Below are 20,423 nucleotides of genomic sequence, written 5' to 3'. Positions count from 1 at the left end.
AAATTCAAGAGGGCACACACCATCTAAAACAATTGCTGTTAGCCCCAGAAATCAGTGCCATGTGGGAACTGTTGAAGTGAAGCTAGAGATTTGAGAGTGAAAATCCACAAATTTCAAATGTTAGCAGCTAATTCAAACTTCTAAAAATCATGATAGAGGCCATCTCTGGATGGGACAAGCCAAACACATCTGAAGGCTGATGTTCTGGGTGGACCACCATTTTTGACTTTGGAGATAAGGCAGGAGTAGAGCACAGGTGCCTTTGCCCATAGGGATTTGGTCCCATGTGCTGCCCTGTGCACATGTCAGGCATGTAAGGGTCAAATGAGACATGATCCCCCTGCCCCATGGAGGCAAGCCTGGGCTGCTGGAGTGAACATGGATTGTATGTACAATCTCATTGTGCCTCAGGGCCAGTAGATCACGTGGCTTAAAGATTAGAAGTGGGGTACAAAGCATTTTTCAGAATGAGAACTTCAGTGGGGGTTCATCCCACCTCTGGAATCAGAACAGGTAGAGACCCTTCTCTTTATCTAAGCCCTTTCCAAAGAGGAACTCATGATATCTCACTTCATGATATCCTGGGGTTGTGTTATCCATGTGCTGGGCCCCATACTCCCAACAATAATAAGATGATGGCTTGGAGTTATTCTTAGAGCAGAGGAGGGGCTACTAAGCCAGCCTCTCTCTCCCATTGGGTCTCTTCTTAATATTGGCTGCCTGTTTGCCAAGTAATGGGCCACAGGCACAATGCCAACTGTGGCCTTGGGAGATAATACAGATGTCCCTGGGATAGATCAGACCTGAAGTCTTGGCCTCATTAGCCCTGCTCTAAGCCCTGAGGTCATCTTGGGACCAAGATTCAGCAACAAGGTCTCAATTCCATTTCCAAGAGGGCTGAGGGTTGTAGACCAGCTTAGTCCCCACTCCTCTGGTCTTACCCGCTAATATCTCTCCTCTTTGTGCCAGACCCTGGGCATTGGGCTTCTGGGGACACCAGGAGAGAAACTAGCCCTGCTTGGCATGGAAGACCTCAGGGAATGGGATAGTAGTAGCAGCTGGTTTAGTAAAAAATATTCCGGCTCAAAATAAACTGGTCAGAATGACAAAATGAAATGAAATATTGGTCAGAGTGGCAGTGATTTTCTAATTTTTAGACTTGAACAAAAATGCCTTTAGGCCCACACTTGGTACCCGTGATGTTTGAGCTACTACTGATTCTGAGCCTATGCCTTGGCCCTGAGTGCACACTGAGGCCGCACATACTTTGTGTCAGAGCTTCAGTTCAGACTGCAAAATAATGTCATGGAGCAGTAAAAATTATACGAGTAAAAGCCACTTAAAAGGAAAAGCAATAGATGATTGCAAACAATGGTGAAACATGGCAAAATGGGCAAGGAGGCATCACTGCCTGAGAATGAACTGAAACATTTTTTTAATGCAATAACTGAAAAAGCAATAAAAAAATTGTTTAAAATGGATCTAAAAACTGTAAAATCATCCAAGTGTGCATAAAGTTATAAAAAACCATAGCCTTATGGTCAGAAATGTTTCTTTTAAAACAATTTGTTTTTAGACAATTCACTTACAGCTGGAGGCAAAATAAAAAGTTTTGAGAAAACATTGGCAAACAGGTTTGTCCTGGCTGTGGAATGCGGTGCAGAAGTTAAAATGAATGAGGTCAGGTCGTTTGTGCTGATCTGGGAAGGGCCCTGGGCACGTAGTTGGGTTTGAAAAAGCAAGCTGTAGAATTAGATGTATCATGTGATACCATGTACATGTTAAAAAGACCCATGAATCAAAACACGCGGATTTCTGTATGTCCACGGAGGAAGAAAATCTAGAGCACCACACAGATAATAGGGGTGATCTCTGGGGGAGGGGATTAGGGCTGAGAATAGACATCAAGAAGAAATTTAGAATTATCTTGAAAGTGTACATCTGCAGGGGCACCTGGGTGGCTCAGTCGGTTAAGCATCTGACTCTCGGTTTCGGCTCAGGTCATGATCTCACGGTTTGTGAGATCACACCCCGTGTTGGGCTCAGTGGTGGCAGCATGGAGCCTGCTTGAGATTCTCTCTCTCCTGGATCTCTGCCCCTCCCCCCACTTGCACACACACGTGCATTCTCTCCCCTCTCTCAAAATAAATTTAAAAAAAACATTGACAAAACAACAAGAAAGTTTACATCTGTTCCACAATAAGAATATATTAATTGCAGGATTAAAAATAGATAAAATTTAAAAAATGGTCAACCAGCAGAGTATTTAGCTTCAAAATAAGTTAGAAATTTAATGTTCCCACAGTAGGGAAAAGTCCCTCGAAGTTAGAAATTAACAAAATATTTAAAGGCACGCAAAATGGTACAAAACCATCCTTTTAGGACACACCCAAAGTATCAGCGCCTGAAATGCCAGTGTCTAGGAGCATCCCTTTTCTGCTGAACCGAGTGTTGATCACTTTGGTTCTGATGGGCAGGTGGGCCTCTGTGCTGGGGGTGTCTAGGGAGGGGGTGGGGCCCATGCCCATGGCCACTCTCCCCTATCTCCAGATACTACCTGTGCCTGCAGCTGCGGGCGGACATCATCACGGGCCGGCTGCCCTGCTCCTTCGTCACACATGCCCTGCTGGGCTCCTACGCTGTGCAGGCTGAGCTGGGTGACTATGATGCTGAGGAGCACGTAGGCAACTATGTCAGTGAGCTCCGTTTTGCCCCCAACCAGACCCGGGAGCTGGAGGAGAGGATCATGGAGCTGCACAAGACGTACAGGTGAGGGGTCTCCCCTGGCTCCTCAGCTGTTAGCTAGGGCCCCAGATGCTGCGCTGTAAGTACCCCGCCTGGCTCTGCCCCTGACTCGAGGTGTATCCGAGAGCAAATCATCTCATCCCACTGGGACTTTATCAAATGGGAATGGTAGGAACTAGCAGTGTGACCATAAATGACCTCTTGGGACCTCAAGTTCATAAGCTTTTCTTGTGGGTATGATAATTCCCTGTCTGTGGCCTCGGAGGATCAGTCTCTTTATCTGCCAGCTGGAGATAAGCAAAACTTTCCTGTGTCCTCTGATGTCTCAGTCTTGGTGTAAAGTTCAAAAGTTTGCACTCCGAAGCTGGACTGCCTGGGTTCATGTTCTCGCTGTGCCACTTTCTAGCCAGGGGATCTGGACAGGTCACTTCACTTCCCTATGCTTTAGTTTCCTCATCTGTTCAGTTTGAGTGCTAATAGAAGCTGCCTTGTGGTGTTGTTGGGGGACTAAATGGCACACATTACAGACATGCCACATACTTAACTGTTGCTCTCTGTGATTTTAGGGGTTGAATAGTTGTGCAATGGAAAGCACCTTGTTCTAGGAGTTAGATGATGGTGAACTAGATGAGTCATTGTGCAGCTGGCTGTTTAACTTAGCAGCCCCATCTTTCACTTGCACATGTATGGATTTAGATTATCTGTGTGTCTCAACTGTTGGTATTTGGGGCAGGAGAATTCATTGTGCAGGATGTTTGGCATCCCTGGGCTACAGGCATCAAATGCCCATAACACCTTCTTAGTCATCTAACAACCAAATGCCCCTCCCCCATTTCCAAATGCTGCTGTGAGGTTGGTACCACCCCTGGGGGGAATCACCTAGAACTAAATGGCCTCTAGGGTCCTTTAAGCTGGAAGTGCTTTGAGCTCCAAGTCCAGGGTTGTTATGGGAACCTAATTTGATAAATGATGTGAAGTGCATTATAAGCCATGAAGTGCTGTGTATGTGTGTGTGTGTGGGGGGGGGGGGGGGGTATGGTGATATTACCTTATTGCTAAGGAGGATGGGAGGAATCAGGTGAATTGTCTCCAGGGGGCTGCATCTGGAGAGGAGGCCTAGGACCGGATGTGGAGGGAATGTGTACAGGGGGAGGAAAGGCCATTGGAGTGTGATGGGGTGCTAGGTCCAGAGTGGCAAGTGCGTCTCTCAGAGACTCGCACACCAACTCTGGGTAGTAGTGGCTGCTACTGTATTATGTTCAGCAGGATACTGAAACTGCATTGGTTAGCGGTGTCTGCCTGGGCTCAGGAATAGGGAGCGACGGACGGCCTGCCTGCCCCCACCGTCTGTCATTCCTGTCATAGGTAACAAGATGTGTTAGGGATTTGTGAAAGTCCTAATGATTCAGAGAAAGAAGCTCAAATATAGGCTGGAGAAATGCTAATAGCCACCCCTTCAGCTTTTACAGCTCTTTTGACTTAAAGCACCTGGACATCTAGTGTCCAGGCATCTCATACAGCAGTTCACTGAGGTAGACAGAGCAGAGGAAACTGAGGCCCAGGGGATAGGAGACAGATGTAAGTGAAGGATTCGGAAGGAGCACAGACTCTGGAGCCACATTGTCTGGACTCAGATCCTGACTTTGCTGCTTAATAGTTTGTGTGGCCTGAGGCGAGTTATTTGAGTTCTCTGTGCTGGGTTCTCTATAAAGTGGGAATAATGGTAAGACATACCTTACAGAATTGTTACGAGGGTTCAGTGAGTTCATACACGTGAAGCGTTTGGAACATTAACCAGCATGTAGTGCTCAATAAATGTTAGCCGTGACTAAATAGAAAATGTAGTTTCCTGGCAGCCAAAGCAAAGAAGGAACTTGGTGGATTACATAACTTTCTTTTCCGAAAGGAGAACGTGCACCTGCTTCTCAGGGGAGATGAAGTGGTTGCTGATACAAAGTTCAGAGAGAAATATCTTATGGGGGTGATAATTTAGGAGCCCCTGGGTGATTATAATGAACAATGTCTTCCACAATGGCTCTTCAGTCAAGGAGAAGCAGAATTTATGGCTCACATTTAACTCAGTGGCAGATTAAAGCAGAAATCCCGACTCCCACCTCATCCCTTGAATACTTCCCAGAGGAGACAAGACTAGACCTGAGCTTTGGCAACAGGAAGGGATTGGGTGGCTGAAGCCGGGGCTGGGGGTGCACCATCTTGCACTGAGAGCAGAGGGGAGGGACTGGGCAAGGCCTAGTCATATGCGCACTCCAGCACATTTGTTTTCCTAGAATCACAGGTTCTGATCACAGCCACCTTCAGCCAGCAGGACTTAGGCCTGGGCCTTTTCCATGGCTGTCTGTGATCATGTTCTTTCTCTTAGGGGCATGACTCCAGGAGAAGCAGAAATCCACTTCTTAGAGAACGCCAAGAAGCTTTCCATGTATGGAGTAGACCTGCACCATGCCAAGGTACTGCTGGGTCCCAGGGTCCGCCTAGCATCTGGGGTGTGTGTGTGTGTGTGTGTTGGTGTCCCTGGTGCTTCCAGAGGGCTTGGTGTGCCAGACCCTGTGTTTCCTCCAACCTGAATCCTTTTATATTCTTATTTCTCATTCCTCAAAGTTCCATAATCCTTTCTCATATTATATTTACTTATGAACCTGTTTGTACCACGTAGAGCTTGGCCTGGTACCACATATGTATCACTCCATGTTTTTTGGTGAATGAATGATTAAGTAAGTGACAGAGAGAATGATCAAAAAAGCAACTGGGTGTATAAATGACAGAATGAATGAATGAATGGAGTGAATGACTGTGTGGGGTGGGTCAGGGGCTCCAGCATGTAGGCTCTAACCCTGATCCCAGAGTCTCTTAGAAGCAGAGCTCAGGAAGGGGTTTCAGGCTGGATGGCAGGTGTGGACTCCAGGTCTGCCATTTGATGGTGTCTACTCACGCAGGACTCCGAGGGCATTGACATCATGTTGGGAGTCTGTGCCAATGGCCTGCTTATCTACCGGGACCGGCTGAGAATCAACCGCTTCGCCTGGCCCAAGATTCTCAAGATCTCCTATAAGAGGAGTAACTTCTATATCAAGATCCGGCCTGGGGAGGTGAGCCTGCCTTGGGAACCCCTTCTTCTCACTGGAATTGGCTAGAATGGAGAGAAGACCCTGACATCTGAGCCTGGGTTTTTCCTACTTAGTATACATGGGTCCTGGGTAAGGAAAGAACACTCTTCTTCTGGGATTCTCTACATAGACTTCATACCTTGGGTGGCTCAGTCAGTAGAGCATCCGACTCTTGATCTCAGGGTCGAGAGTTCAAGTCCCGTATTGGGCATGAAGCCTACTTTAAACAAAAGACTTCATGCCTTATGTATGTGCCTACATGCAAACATCATTTACACACAGACATAACACACAAACACGGGAGCACACATAAAGATAACCACATATACTCAAGTTACACAGATCAATGAGTACCTGGCCATCCATATCCATGTATTTGCTTACATGAAATATTCAAGTATGTACACATACCAAAATACATGACCACACACACACACACACACACACACACAAACGTGTATATGTTCAACCTCTATACCTCACCCATCAAAAAAGTCCATTTGTTTCTACCTCTCGAATAAATGCAAACCCATCTGCTTCTGTCTTTCTCCACTGTACCAGTCACCAACAGCCACCATCTCTCACCTACATTTCTACAAGGTACTTCTCACTGGTCCCGCTGCCTCCATTGTGCCTTCAGGCCATTTTTCTCATAACTGCCAAAAAGAGCTCAAAAGTCCCTTTCATCAGGTCATGTCTGATGCAATGAGATTACTACTACCCCCCTCCCTCCCCGCTCACTCTCCCACCTTAAATCTTTCAAGAGCTCTCTGGCTCATGGGCTACTTTCTGAACTCCAGGTGTTGCCACTTACCTCTCCCATGTATCTCTGTCCCATGTGCACTGTGCTCCAGCCCCTTTGGCCTTACCTGACATCCTAGAATGAGCCAAGATCTTTCCTGCCTCCAGCCTTTTGTTTTTGATGTTCTCTCTACCTGAAATTCTCTCTCACATAGTGGGTTCCTTTCCCATCCTTCAGATGTCTGCTCAAAGATCGCTTGTTTAAAAGGCATTCCCAGATCACCCTTTCTAGGACAGATCCTGATCCCCACACCTGCCCAGGTATTCTGTCACATCACACATCTCTGTTCATTCCCTCATCAGCGTCTAAAGTGGTTTTGTTTACTAATTTGTTATCAGAGCATCCCCCTTCCTTGTCCCCAAGAATCTTCTGTCTTGGTCACCATGCTGTCTCTGTTGCTTAGGACTTGTCACAGAGTAAGGGTTCAGTCCACTTTATTGAGTAAATGAATGAACAGGCTAGAGTCGCACACGCCTGAGAAGAGGTTCAGAAAGGACGGACCAGCAGCACGAGAGCCCAGGCCTTGCTTCTAACCCACTCTCTTTGGTTTCGTAGTACGAGCAGTTTGAGAGCACAATTGGCTTTAAACTCCCAAACCACCGGTCAGCCAAGAGGCTGTGGAAGGTCTGCATCGAGCACCACACATTCTTCCGGTGAGCCTGACCCTGGGGTCATATGCTCTGTGAGTGGGGGGGAAGCAGGAGAAGGAACTAGGAGGGACTCTGTGAAAGCCCCTTTACCCAAGTCTCTCCCGTTATGGACCACCTTGACTTGTAGCTTGTGGGACAGTGGGATGAAAGGCCAGCTGTGGTCTAGCCTTGGGCCTGACAGCATAGGTCCGATCCCCCTCCTCACCTCCTCACTCCACTGCAGGCTGGTGTCACCTGAGCCCCCACCCAAGGGCTTCCTGGTGATGGGCTCCAAGTTCCGGTATAGTGGGAGGACCCAGGCACAGACCCGCCAGGCCAGCGCCCTCATTGATCGGCCCGCGCCCTTCTTTGAGCGTTCCTCCAGCAAACGGTACACCATGTCCCGCAGCCTTGATGGAGGTATGCCCCAAATGGGAGATGGGAGAGGGGTGGCATTTAGTGGGAAGTGGGGGCACACTGGCTTTTGCAGAATGAACAGTGACAGTGGTGGACACCTCACACATTGATTTGCAGCAGGCCTGGTGGCCCGAGACCCTGCTGCATGCACCTGGGCAGCTCCTGGTGGTTTCGCCTAGGCTACAGCATCACTCTCACTGGAATATGATGTTGTCACTCTCTGGACTTCCCGCAACTTCCCGGAGTCGTGGCCTTTTGGGGATGCAGGTTCAGCCATATGGTTTTCTGGCCCCCCACCCATGATGCTTAGTGATTCACAGACTGTCAGCCGAGGAGAATGGTATATTGTGACTGCAATGTGCAATGTGACTGGTGATGCCTTACCTGATGGGAGGCTGAGGGGTTGGCTGTTCTCGGTCATTCTTTTGGTTCCAGTGAACTGATCGACATCTAACCACATGGTGCTCTCCACTGCCCTAGTCCTGTTGGGCTGACAGGTGCCCTTAATATCAGTGAGAATTGGCCCTACATTGTCCTATATCCAGCCGACCAGGGCTTCTCAAAACATGGCCCACAGACCACCTGCAAGAGAATCACCTGTAAGCTGGTTAAACATGAAGATTCCTGGGCCTTGGCCAAGGACTCTCCCCAGGATATGCACACTGAAGTTTGTAGGAGAGGTTCAGAGGCCACATGGGCATTGGGGAGATTCAGTTAGGCAGATCTGAGTTCAAATCTCAGCCTTCATACTCACCAGCTGCTCTGCAGGCCAGGAAGTGGTCATAAATATCCATACATGAATGGCTGGAAGGTCTAGAGCAACTTAACTGCCCTGTGCCTATTTCCTCTTCTTCAAAATAAGTAATACATACTTAGTTGTGTTATAGAGAGAACTAAATATGGTCATGCCTCTACATCCCCTCAAAAAGTTCCTGGCACATAGAAGGACCTAATAATTTATACCCAATAATGGTTTATTGTTTGTTGTAGCAATAATAAATTATTATTGCTTTTAGGTTTGCAGAGGATAGGTTAAGGTAAGGGGTGGGGACTTGCCTGGGGGAACAGTGGTTATTCCCAGGACACACTGGGGTAGTTAGTTCTGCTCTAGGCAAGCCAGTTCTGCTCAACAAATATTTTGCAAGTGTTAGAATAAGTATGACCCTTTCCTTGGAGGAGCCCATAGAACACTAGGTTTGTAGGCATATAATGTGATTCAAGCCATGGGAGAAGTATATACAGAATACAGAGCACAAAACAGAATATAGGAGAGAGGGATTAATTCTGTCTAGGAGGGGCAGAAAGGGCTTTGCAGGGAGGGTGACAACTGGGCAGGGTTTTGAAGGATACCTAGGAGTTTTCCAGGTGATCAGGAGAGTCTGATACTTTTCCTGCAGTATGAAGTGAGACCTTTCCCAGGACTCCCTGACCATGTTCAGAGGACATGAAGTTTTTCAAAGGTCCATTTGAGGCTGAGGAAGCTCCTCCTTCTCCTTGAGTGGGAGAAGAGCTAAGGGTTGAGAGCTAACATTTATGCAAAGGGAAAGTACAGTCCCTTTATTTTCCCCTGCAGCTTCCTACATGAAGCCCAGATTGTGCAGGGCAGCAAAGATTGGTCTAGAGCTGGTGAGGCTCATCCTCTCCTACATCCCTCTGGAGGTCCAGAAGGCTGAACTCTAAACCAGGAGACCTAGGTCTTTGTCCTGATTCACTGAAAGGTCACCAGTGGGAACTTTCCCCTCTTGGAGTCTCAATTTATCTTTTGTAAAATGAGGAAAGTGATTCCCATTCTAGCCATCAACACAGAGGATTGTGCAGATCAGATGAGATGGTGTGCATAAAAGGGCACTTTGCGAAGTGAGTATATATGAATAGAAAGAATAATTATTCTCTTTAATTTAGGCCAGCCCCAAGGATAATCCGTGCCATGGTCATTTCAATTCAGTGTTTTCCAGGCATTGTTTCCCACCAAGACATAATCCATGGGCATAGTCTGGATTATGTCCAGTGCCTAGTGTAAAGCCTCTAATTCCATCCCTTTCTTTCCTATTCAGAAAAGTACTTTGGAATGCCAGTGAGTAAGAAAGATGTTATTGCAGGGATCCCTCTGAACTTTCCCTAATTTATAAAGAGGCTACATTATTTGCAAATCTCAGGACTTTAGCTTTCAGTAGTAAAAGCTAGTCTCACAATATCTATGTATTGCCAAATAATGGTCGAGTATTCTGTCACAACCGCCACAACAAAAACATCAACATCTGTGGTCCAACATTGGTTGAATTGGCTCACTCTGTGCCAGTCTGTCTTCTAAGTATTTACACACATTAGTTTATTCATTCCTCCCCTCAGCTGTCTGAAATAAGTATTGTTTATAGATGAGGAAACTGAGGCCCAGAGAGGTTGTATAACTTACCCAAGGTCACACAGCCAAGAAGAGATGGATTTGAGAATTAAACCTGGGCTCTAGTGCCATAGAAGTCAGGAGGGGGTCTGGGGCTGGGAGGCAGCCCTGCTTCGTACCATCCTCATGACTGGACAAGGCTACCTCCCTGTACTTATCCCTGACCTGTTGGAGATGTGGATGTCTGTGCTCCACTCCAACCATGGTTGGACGGTTGGCAGGGCTGGCTCCCTGTCCGTCCCCCTGGGAGAGGTCTCACAAGGCCACCTGGCCATCTCTGCCCATTTTAGCGGAGTTCTCCCGCCCAGCCTCGGTTAGTGAGAACCATGACGCAGGACCCGATGGTGACAAGCAAGAGGAGGATGGCGAGTCTGGGGGTAGGCGGTCAGAGGCCGAGGAGGGAGAGGTCAGGACTCCCACCAAGATCAAGGAACTAAAGGTAGGAGCCTGACTTTCTCATACCCTCTGACCTGGGGATCAGGAGGCTGATTCTGGGTCTAGCCTCGGTCTTGGCCTTGAGGTATTTCCAGCTGTGGCCGAGCACCCTCATTTTGGGATGCACCATGGACAGGGCCTTGCCCACTACCTTGACATCCCCTGGTGTTGGGTGGTAGGCACGCTGCCCCCTTCCCCTCCTTTTGTCCTGCTTCCCCACAGGGGCACTCTGTCCCCTAGAGGACTTCAGCCTCCCCTTGCCCACTCCTAATTTGCCCCTTTGACTCTGATTTGGGTTTGCATGGCCCCTTCCTCCCCAGAGCATGATGGGGTGTCCCTGTAGGCCTTCACAAGGATGAGGTTCAATTATGTCCCCTCCTGCTGCCCCATGCATTTCCCACACACTTGTGCACACACTCCTGCAGGCACGCATGGCCTCCGGTGGGCATGCATTCACTCACAGTTTTTTACCCCTCTCACAGTAGGGTCATGCACCGAGACATGCAAGAAGCATGCACACGGGCATGTGCACACATGGGTATAGCGTATTTCCGTCATGCAGTTGTAGCTTGGAGCACAGGCCCCTGAACATACATGCTGACGGCAAGAAGCATGAATGCCCAGAGCCCTCATGTCCTGTTTACTGAGTGTGACTGCCTGCTTTGTCCCCAGTCCTCCCACCCCCTTCTACACCTCCCCGGGCCAGCACCCTGCCTCACACCCCACACCTTTGGCTACCTCGCTGCCCCTTGGGTGGCCCACCAGCTTCCCTGGCCCCTGCTCCTCAGGAAAGAACCCTCTGGGCTACCTGCTGCACCAGACCTGGCCAGGGGCCATTGTGGTGCCTCTAATCCATTTGCTTTACTGACCCTGCCGGTTCCTTCTCCTTCTCCCGCCTCTCGCTAGCCGGAGCAGGAAACCACGCCAAGACACAAGCAGGAGGTACTGCATGGGACCTGTCACTACTCACCCAGCCATTCGTATCCCCAGCTCATTTGTCACCATCCCATAGTCCACCCCAGGCTTATGTCCTGGTACCATGCAGCTTCAGCTTTGCCTCTGTTCCTCGGCCATACTCCTCCCCCCACTACAGCTCCTCCCTCCTCCTGCCCCCTCTCCCTCCCCAACCACCCTTCCTTCTCTCCCTCCACAATCCAGCTCCTTGCTCAGACTACCCCCTAACCAACTGCTTCCCCCTCCCTCCTTCTACCTAGCCTCACACTCTGCCTCTTCCTACCACCCCATGCTTGCTTCCCAACTGCTGATCATCCGGCCTGTGTCCGCCAGCTCTTCCAGTCCATTCCATGCTTTCGTTGGTCTCATCTCCCCCACCCGAACCCTTCCTTAGACTCATCTCCATACCACTGTTTGGTCATGCCTCCACCTCCTCTGTGTCCTCTGTGTCCTCCCCCCAAGCTTCTTTTTGTATCTGTTGACAACCAGATGTGGGAATGTGGGTGGGGTGGGGAGGGAGGAGCCTCAGGATGCTTCTGGCCTTCTCACACTCCAGCTTCCCTCCCTCTGGGTGGAGCTTGCTGCTCCAGCTCTGTGGAGAGCCTCTTCTTTTCTCTTCTCTCTCCTCTTCCTTCTCCCTTCCGTTGCTTCTTTGGACTTACTCCTCTGTGTTAAGGACTTCACCTTTCCTTTCACACAGTCCCCAACTCTTCATCTGAAACTGTACTACTCTAGAAGCCAGTCTGTTGTAGGCCCTGAGGGAGAGGACAGGGGCTGGGGTGTAAGAGCCTGGCCTTGGTGTCCCACAAACTGGGTTTCAGCCTGACTCTCTGAGGGTCATGGGTAAGCCGCTGGAGGCCCCAGTCCCCCATCTGCACAGCAAGACATGTGGACTAGGTTTCCCCAAAGCCCTTAACCCTAATCAAGGATCGCAGGGTTCCACTGCTCCCTCTCTCTCGTCTTCAGGAATGCTATGTGCCCACAGAGCCAGTGTGGCAGGTTCAAGATAGGTCACAAGCCACATCTTGGGTCCATTGCAGCTCATAGCCCATTGCTTTGTGCAAACCCTGTCGAGTTTGACTTCTCAAACATTGTTCTGAGACAGTTCAGCTCAGGAAGGGATAGTACAGACAGAGGGTTCTTTCCTTACAGACAGATGTCTGGAGGGAAAACAGAAGCCTCAGTGGCATCAATTTCCTTCCTGAGATAACTCATGAGTCAATCATAGTGGATCCTTGGATGCCAGAGATAAGCCCAGGGGAAGATTTTAGCCTTGTCCAAGGGCAAGCTTGCCTTCCAGGTAATTCTTCCAGAATCAGCTGATCTGACTTTATAATAAGCTGAGATTGTTCATCTCTTGTCCTGAATTGAGTTGACATGAATCCTAAAACAGCCTTGCAGATAAAGATGCTTGAGCTAACAGCCCACCCCTAAAAGTAGGCCTACTGGCTCCTGTGCAAAGGCTGATCCTCACTTGACCTTGAGGTGGATTACTCTGTCATGCTGCACTGGCTTGAGCTCAAACTTGGCAGTTTAATGGGGGACACGTCTAAAACTCCAGCTATACCCAGATCAGTTCTTGTGCCCAGCCTTACCTCTCTTCTTCCTGGTCTCCATTTCTCCTAATCTCTTGAATACCCACAGCACCCTACTTTGTCTATCTAGCCATATCTTACCCTGTCTGCTCTTGAGGAGTTGGTATCCACCAGGTATCCAGAAAATCCTGGGTGATTAGGAAAAGTAGTGGCTCACAGTAGAGAATGCTGAACACAATCTTTTCCTGGCTCCTATGGCTCATTTTTTCTGGGTATCCCTGGCTTAAGGAGTATCTGCATGCTAAGCCCCCTAGGGCCTGAGCAACTCACCTGTTGGGCTAAGAGGGGCCTAGACTGAGGGTCCTGCTAAGCACAATGGTCCAAGTCTTGGCCGGAAGGGACCAGGTGCCCCAGAGGCCAGGGAGTGGACCAGAGCAGCCCAGTGAACAGGGTTGGCCAGTTCTTACTGTGCCTTGGTTGTAACCAGAAGAAAGTCACCTCCATGCCCAGTTGAGACTTGGTGCACAGCACCAGTGGAAACTCACCCCATCTTATGGGATTTGAGTTACCTTGCTGGTTCTGAGGCCAGGAACCAGGCAAAGGGAAAGAAAAGGTGGTGCTTGGCCAGAAGCCTCCTCTTCTTAATCTTAAGTGCCTTTTGATCCTCTTTTTAATCTTAAGTGCTTTGTGCACCTGTCAGGGCTAATCATGTCTGCCCCGCTTGGTTCATGGGGTTCAGTGAGGGTGAGACGGAGTCCTGGATGGGAATCACCTTGCTGATGTAGGGCAGCGACCACCATGGTTACCATTTGCACCGTGCCCTGCATCCCCTGCTTGGAGCTGTTCCTCTAACACCCACTGCCCTCTCCATCCACCCCTAGTTCTTAGACAAGCCAGAAGATGTCTTGCTCAAGCACCAGGCCAGCATAAACGAGCTCAAGAGGACCCTGAAGGAACCCAACAGCAAACTGATCCACCGGGATCGAGACTGGGAACGGGAGCGCAGGCTGCCCTCCTCGCCCGCCTCCCCCTCCCCCAAGGGCACTCCTGAGAAAGCCAATGAGGTAGGTCTCACCCTGAACCCCTCAACAGGGGCTTTGGGTAAAGAGGGTTGGGAAGGTTGTTCTGCACTGACTTACACTCATCCTTCTCACCTGTATGCCTCCTCGAGTTGCTGCACAAGGTGCTGATGGGGATGGGGGTGGGGGTAGGCTGGGAAAGACAAATTCACTATATCTTGGAATCCTTGGGCCCCAGGGACCACCTTGAAAAACTCAGAAGACGCTGTGGCTTGGTGTATTCCCCTTCCATCAGCCGGAGTACAATGGAGAGGGGTGTTTATTAGGAATGTAGGTTCTGGGGCTCCATGTCAGACCGACAGAATCAGAATATTTGGAGATAGAGCCTTGGAATCAGCATTTTAAACAAGTGCCCCAGGTGATTTTCATGCACACTAAACTTTGAGAATCCCAGTAGTTGTATCCAGTAACCAGATCCTTTAGCGCCTGTTGTGAAAACACAGATGGGCTGTGTGTGTGGGGGGTGTGTGTGTATGTGTGGGGGGGTGTTCCCTCCTGGAAGGATCCTTGGAGCCCACTAGAGGGAACGAATCCTCCAAAAAAATCAGACCTGCGCCTCTTGCTTCAGAAAAGGATCCCACACCCACCTGTCTTTCAGAGTGGAAAACATGGGATGTTTTCTCAAATGAAAAAGAGATAAAGATAGGACCTTGAGAATTCCTGTATTTATAATCCCAGCTATTATTTTTAGCACTGCAAAATCTTGGCAATATTTAACCCCCATTTATACTTAGGTGTTTTCTCTCTAGCACTGCTGCTTACTTGTCTCAAACCCAACAGATCTAGACTTACACCACCTGGGTTTGAATTCTGACTCTGATTTCCTGCTAGCTAGATGACTCTGGGCTTGTTACTTAACCTCTCTGAGCTTCCATTAGGTAGAGATAATAAAAGTACCTACTTCAGAGGAATGTTGTGAGGAGCCAGGAAAATCAACCATGGAGGTACTGGTAGAGTCCCTAGATGCTCAGTAGGAGTTACTTACTATTTCATTTTGAGAGTCCTGGGGCTAATTTCAAATCAGAACCCCTTTTAAAGTTGGAAGGACTCTCAACCTACTTGCGGTCATCTCTTTACAGATGGGGCACTGAGGCCCAGAATGGAAGTACTTGTTCAGTGTCATAGCTGATAGAAGAGGGACCAGACCCTGATTTTCTTGTGTCCCAGGCCATTGTATCTGCTATTAAATCAAAGCTGCCTGAGAGCAAGACCAAATCTTGTGAAGACCAGGATAGAGTCCACTGTGAATGTACTGCTCTCTAATGCTTTGAAAATTGGTGATGCAGTCATGATCTAATAAGTAAACATTTGATTGAATTAGCACTCCCCATATGGCCTTGACATGCCAGATAACAGAGGGCCTCGTCCAGTGAGGCTGCTGGCCTGTAGTTTCCTGGCTGGTGATTCACAATATTAGGGATGCTTTGGAAGGAGGGCAAATCTGCATCTACTGAGGACCTCTGTGATCAGCCTTGGCACAAATGAGACCCTGAAGACTCTGGCCCCAGGCCATGGGAGCTGGTCTGGTGATCCAGTTACATGCCCCACTCCTCTTGCCCTGAGAGACTTGACCAGAGTGGCCTGGCTGTGGGTGAGGATAGATGGCTTTGAAAGGGTGGGACTCCAGCAGAGGAGGGCCCCATGAGCCCTGGGGATCTGGGCTGTGGAGCTTCCAAGTGCCTCAGAGCAGCCTGGCTTGGGAGTGTGCCCCACCTGCTGGTAATAGCTGGAACTGCTAGAGATGGGTCTTCCTAAAAGGTGGAATCTGTTCCAACCCTTGCCCCTCACTGTTGCTCCAAGAAGTGTAGTCCACCTGCTGGAAGGGATTCTGTTCCAGGAGCTCAGCTTGGAGCTATGAACCATTTAGCAGGCCCCACTGGCATTTAGAGGCCCTTGAAGATTTGGGACATGGGGAGAAGCTGTAGGCAAGGACCGGACTGGGTTGTTGGGTGGGTGACAATACCTCTCTGAGCCTCACAGCCTAGTCAGCCCATCTAAAGTGGGACCAAAATTGCCATTCCATAGGGTTGCTAGGAAGGCTGAGTGAAATAGTGGGTATAAAAGCACTTTAGAAACTGCAAAGTGCTGTATGGTTATGGGGCCATTGCTGATGGTGACTGGAATCCCTGATCCAAATACAGACTTTGTGGGGGCTCTCCTGCAGGAGTGTGTCATCAGAGAGGTCCTAGTAGCTTCCTCATATGTTGTTGGGCCTCATCTGGGCCAAGGGGAAGACAGGGGGAACTTAAATCAAAATAGGGGCTCCAAATTTTAAGAAGAGTTCCCATTTCCCAAACCCAGGTTTTCATTTCAAAGGTAACTTTATGAAGGGCTAAGACCCAAACTGCAGGATTGAACCATTGCTTAAGCCAAAGACACCCGGGGCAGATTTGGGATCAGAGTCTGAGCGGTATGGCTCCCCAGCCTCTCGATTAAGAGTCTCTGGAGTGAGAGTGGTATGGTTCCACATCCTCTTGAATGAGAGCAGTGAGAAAAAGGCCCAAAGCCAAGGTGCTGGCTGGCCGCTGACTGTGGGCCTTCCTCCCTTAAAGGGCCACAAGGGGCAGCTCCTCTCTCTACTGCCCTGCTGGCTCCTTCCTGATCTAAGCCACAAACCCTGAGGGTGTGGGATTTACAAAGCTGGGCTATTTACAGGCTCTGTGTGTGTATCTCTCCTGCTTCCTCTCTCTCCCACTTTTCCTATCTCTGTCTCTCCTTCCCTTCCTCCCTCTTTCCCTTTCCTCCGGCCCTGGGCCTCCCCTGCAGTCCCGGAGGACCCAGGACACCTCTCCGCAGGACTTGGCACCTGAGCCTGGGACGGCCACAGGCTGGGAAGTGTTCACTCAGAAAAGCCTCGCAGCGTCTCCTGAGGTTACTGTCGGCACTTCCCCGCCCACACACAGCCACTCTAATGGTCTCAAGAAAACCCTGTCTCTGGGGTGAGGGGGGTGGACCAGGCTCTGCCATGCAGGTGGAGGCAATGGGTAGCCCTTGTATTCCCATGCTGTGACAAGTGATTGTCCCCATCCCAGGGATCCATAAAGGGCCGGCCCCTCCCTCATCCATTGTTTTTTCAGGAATCAGGACTGAGACCATATTCTGAGAAGACAGGACAGTCTGAGTCTGGCTCTGGCTTCAAAGGAGAGGCTGAAATGATCTCCTTCTCTTGGGCCCTCCTGACTTTACAGGCAGGCTCTGATGTCTAAGCTTGGGATCAGGGGTCATGGCACCTAAATGCCTTTTGCCCTGAAGTCTTTTCTCTGTTCAGAAGCCCGAATAAGGTCTAACAGTGGCTGTTTAGGGGATGGCTTCTCATTCATCCTCCGCCTTCGTCTTCTCTAAACTCTTGGCAGGCGGACAAAAGTGGGCATCTGGCTCCAAGGAGATTCCTTGGGGTTGAAGAGATGTTGGCCAGGCAAGTGTTCTAATGAGGAGAGCATCACTTCTGTGCCCAGGATGGCAGCGGGGGGGTTGGGAGGGCACCTAAGTCCCGCTAGGCATGGCATCCAGGCCCAGGGAGTGGGGGGTGGCACTGTATCTTCCTCCCTGCCAAGAGCCCATAGACCATGAGGATTGGGAGGTACTGACCAATCATCTGGGTGGAACTTCCTTCTCCCTGATATCTGGCCCCCCCTTTTGGCATCTCCCAAAAAGTACGTATGAGGGCATCTCCCTTTTTAAATTCCCATGGAAAAAACTTCTAGCTGCTGAAAAATGTGCTGAAACTCTAAAAGAGACAGAAGTCAGCACATAGGTGGTAAAACAGAAATCACAGTTCCTGTCTGAAGTTTTCTTCAATGTGAAACTAAAATAACTACCAGAAGTTGGACAGGAGTCAGTAGCATCCCAAGGTTAGGGAAAAAGCGATGCCCTGGAGCACAGAGCTGCTCCTAGAGCCAAGGACAGGTGCCCATACTCCGGAGCAGGGGTGGTGGGCAACACGCGCCCTTCATCAGCATCCCTGCAAATCGTCCATTCCAGCTCCTTCCACAGAGGGGGCTCTTATAATTCCGACCATACCATATCATATCAGCAGACCATTTTGTCTTCAGTCATCTATTGAGAAGTGTTCATGTTGAATTAAAATCTGCCCTTCTGCATTACCTGTCTGTGGGCCTTGCTCTGCCCCTGCTGCCCTTAGATCTGCTCTGCATCCTCCTCCAGGACAGTCCTTCAGAGTTAAGTACCCCTCTCCCCCTGAACACTCCTCCTTTCTTCAAAGGTTTCTCCCGGTCGTGATTTCTAGAGGGCTTCTTGTCCTGCATCCCCTCTTCTGGGTGTCTTCTGTAAAGAGCAGGGCCCAGAATGTGACCCAAGGCCCCAGGTGGGGACTCAACAGCCCAGAGACCACAGAACTGCCTGGTGGGAGATTTTCTCCCTGTCATGGCTTGGGTGGGAACAGAACGGGCTCCATTTCCTTCTACAGCTTCAGCTCCTTGCCGCAGTACTCCCAGCTGATAGCAGGGGGCGCTCTGAACAGGCACTGCAGGTCCCCTGGCTCTGTGGAAAGAATGGCGACAGGGCTACCAGACGTCCCATCTACCTTGTGTAGTAGGGTCAGAACAGCTTTCAGACAGGTGCAGTCCTACCGGTGCCTTCATGCCAGTGAACTTCTCTCTTTTTTGCTCTCAAGTCTTTTTTTTTCTTTTCAGGATTTTCACTTGTTAAAAGCAGAGCCTCTTTTTCCCTCACTGCTCACTCTATGATCTGTGTAAGTCACTTCCCCTCTGGGGAACCTCAGTTTCCCCTTCTGAAATAAGGGTAACAGTATCTGCTTTCCACATCACCATTTGGATTAAATTTAATCTGACATTGCCTGGCACAGATTAACTAAATATAAGTATGTGTTTCCTTTTTCCTTTCTGCAGAATTTTTCTTTCTATACTGTGCTAGTTCCCACCCCACTCAGCTTAATTTCTAGGCTTCTAGTTTCTAGAAACTAGTTTTTGGTTAGACTTGGGGCAAGAATGTTCCAGAAGGGGTCTCATTGACCATCTGTGGCCACCATTGCCAGGCTGATGATGTCACTACACGCTGAAATGGGGGCCACTGAGGGTGCCTCCTTCCTCAGTAGAAGAGAAAAGAGACCTGGCTTCTATAGGCTCTTGAAGCACTTTTCTTTGGGATGGTTCACATGGTATTGTCCTGAGACTTAGCAACCTGCAGTAAAATCCCAGAAATCTACACATGGGCCTTCTACCTTCCACTTGTCTCTCTTACCTGTTGGCAGGATCCACAGATGGGACAGGACTCTTTCAATGAAGTTTCATTCCCTGAGAACCATGGAGATTTTGCTAGCATGGATTGAGGGAGTGGAGGTGAGAGTTTACAGCGCTCCCTGATCTTTCAGAATCCTTCAGATCTAATGGGGTCTGACAGACTCCTCACCAGGCCGTAACCTGAGTCAGAGCCCAGTCATATAAATCTCTCCCCTCCTGTTGGGAGCAGCTTCTGGCACATCTTACCATGGAGGCACTTCCCAGAACTTGGAGTCAGAGACTGGATTCTAGGCCTGCCTTTTCCCCTAGCTCACTCTCTGACCTTGGACATGGTACTCACCTTTTCTAGGCCTCAGTTTCCACATCTGTACCATAAGAGGCTTGAGTCAGAGCAGTGGTTTCAAAGGAGGGTGATACCTTGACACTAGGGCAGCCGAGGCCTCCCCCTTAAACATGGCAGCCTGTATTTGGGTTACATATTGGACTTCCATTGAGATGTTGTGTGAAGAACGTATTCTTTGGCTGCAACATTAGAATTCCAGTGGCCTTCTTGCTTTTTTTAATGATTCTGAAGTCCATCATTCCCTCCTAAGTATTGTTTGAAGGACTGTAGGAAGGATGTTGAAAGCTGTTTTGTCGACAGTTTGACAGTGCTACCCTCTTGTTGGTGCTTTTGACAGGTGATTGATACTTGGGTCTTTAGATCTTTTCCTTCCATGATGTCTTCTGTTCAGCCCTTTTCTACTCTTTCTGTGGATTTTGTGTAGAATTCTCCAAGAATAGGCTTTGGTATTCTTTTCCCTGCGAATGAACCCTACAAAATTCAAGCTGTTCAAGCCATTGTGGTGACTGGCACTGACTTGAGCTGCGCATTTGGCATTTTCCATTCTAATCTCTTTCCTTCCCAGGAACTCTTGCAGAAAAGTCAGATTTTAGGCTGTAGCTGTGGAACTTAATTCAGTGCTTTCTCTCTTGACATTAGATCACAACTGGGATCCGTATTCTGTAGGTTGTGAGATAAGTCAGCAAGGATCTTAGGAATCAAAAATCAGGCACTCTTTTCTTGACTCTACCATGAACTA

The 20,423-nt window shown here is 49.2% G+C and overlaps 1 protein-coding gene across 12 annotated transcripts in view; it reads left to right on the top strand.

Annotated features, from left to right (window-relative positions):
- Positions 1-20,423, top strand: part of EPB41L1 (erythrocyte membrane protein band 4.1 like 1) — a 152,342-nt gene that overhangs the window by 107,700 nt on the left and 24,219 nt on the right. For all 12 annotated transcript variants that reach the window (XM_049650855.1, XM_049650851.1, XM_049650852.1 and 9 more), the window contains 7 exons: positions 2,551-2,769; positions 5,126-5,213; positions 5,700-5,852; positions 7,228-7,325; positions 7,546-7,721; positions 10,410-10,558; positions 13,925-14,107. In XM_049650855.1, coding sequence (XP_049506812.1) covers positions 2,551-2,769; positions 5,126-5,213; positions 5,700-5,852; positions 7,228-7,325; positions 7,546-7,721; positions 10,410-10,558; positions 13,925-14,107 — 1,066 coding nt within the window. The remainder of the gene's footprint in view (positions 1-2,550; positions 2,770-5,125; positions 5,214-5,699; positions 5,853-7,227; positions 7,326-7,545; positions 7,722-10,409; positions 10,559-13,924; positions 14,108-20,423) is intronic.

The sequence above is a fragment of the Panthera uncia genome (genome assembly GCF_023721935.1).
Source record: "Panthera uncia isolate 11264 chromosome A3 unlocalized genomic scaffold, Puncia_PCG_1.0 HiC_scaffold_11, whole genome shotgun sequence".
In the NCBI taxonomy this organism is placed as follows: domain Eukaryota; kingdom Metazoa; phylum Chordata; class Mammalia; order Carnivora; family Felidae; genus Panthera; species Panthera uncia.
This window is presented reverse-complemented; position numbering and strand designations above follow the sequence as displayed.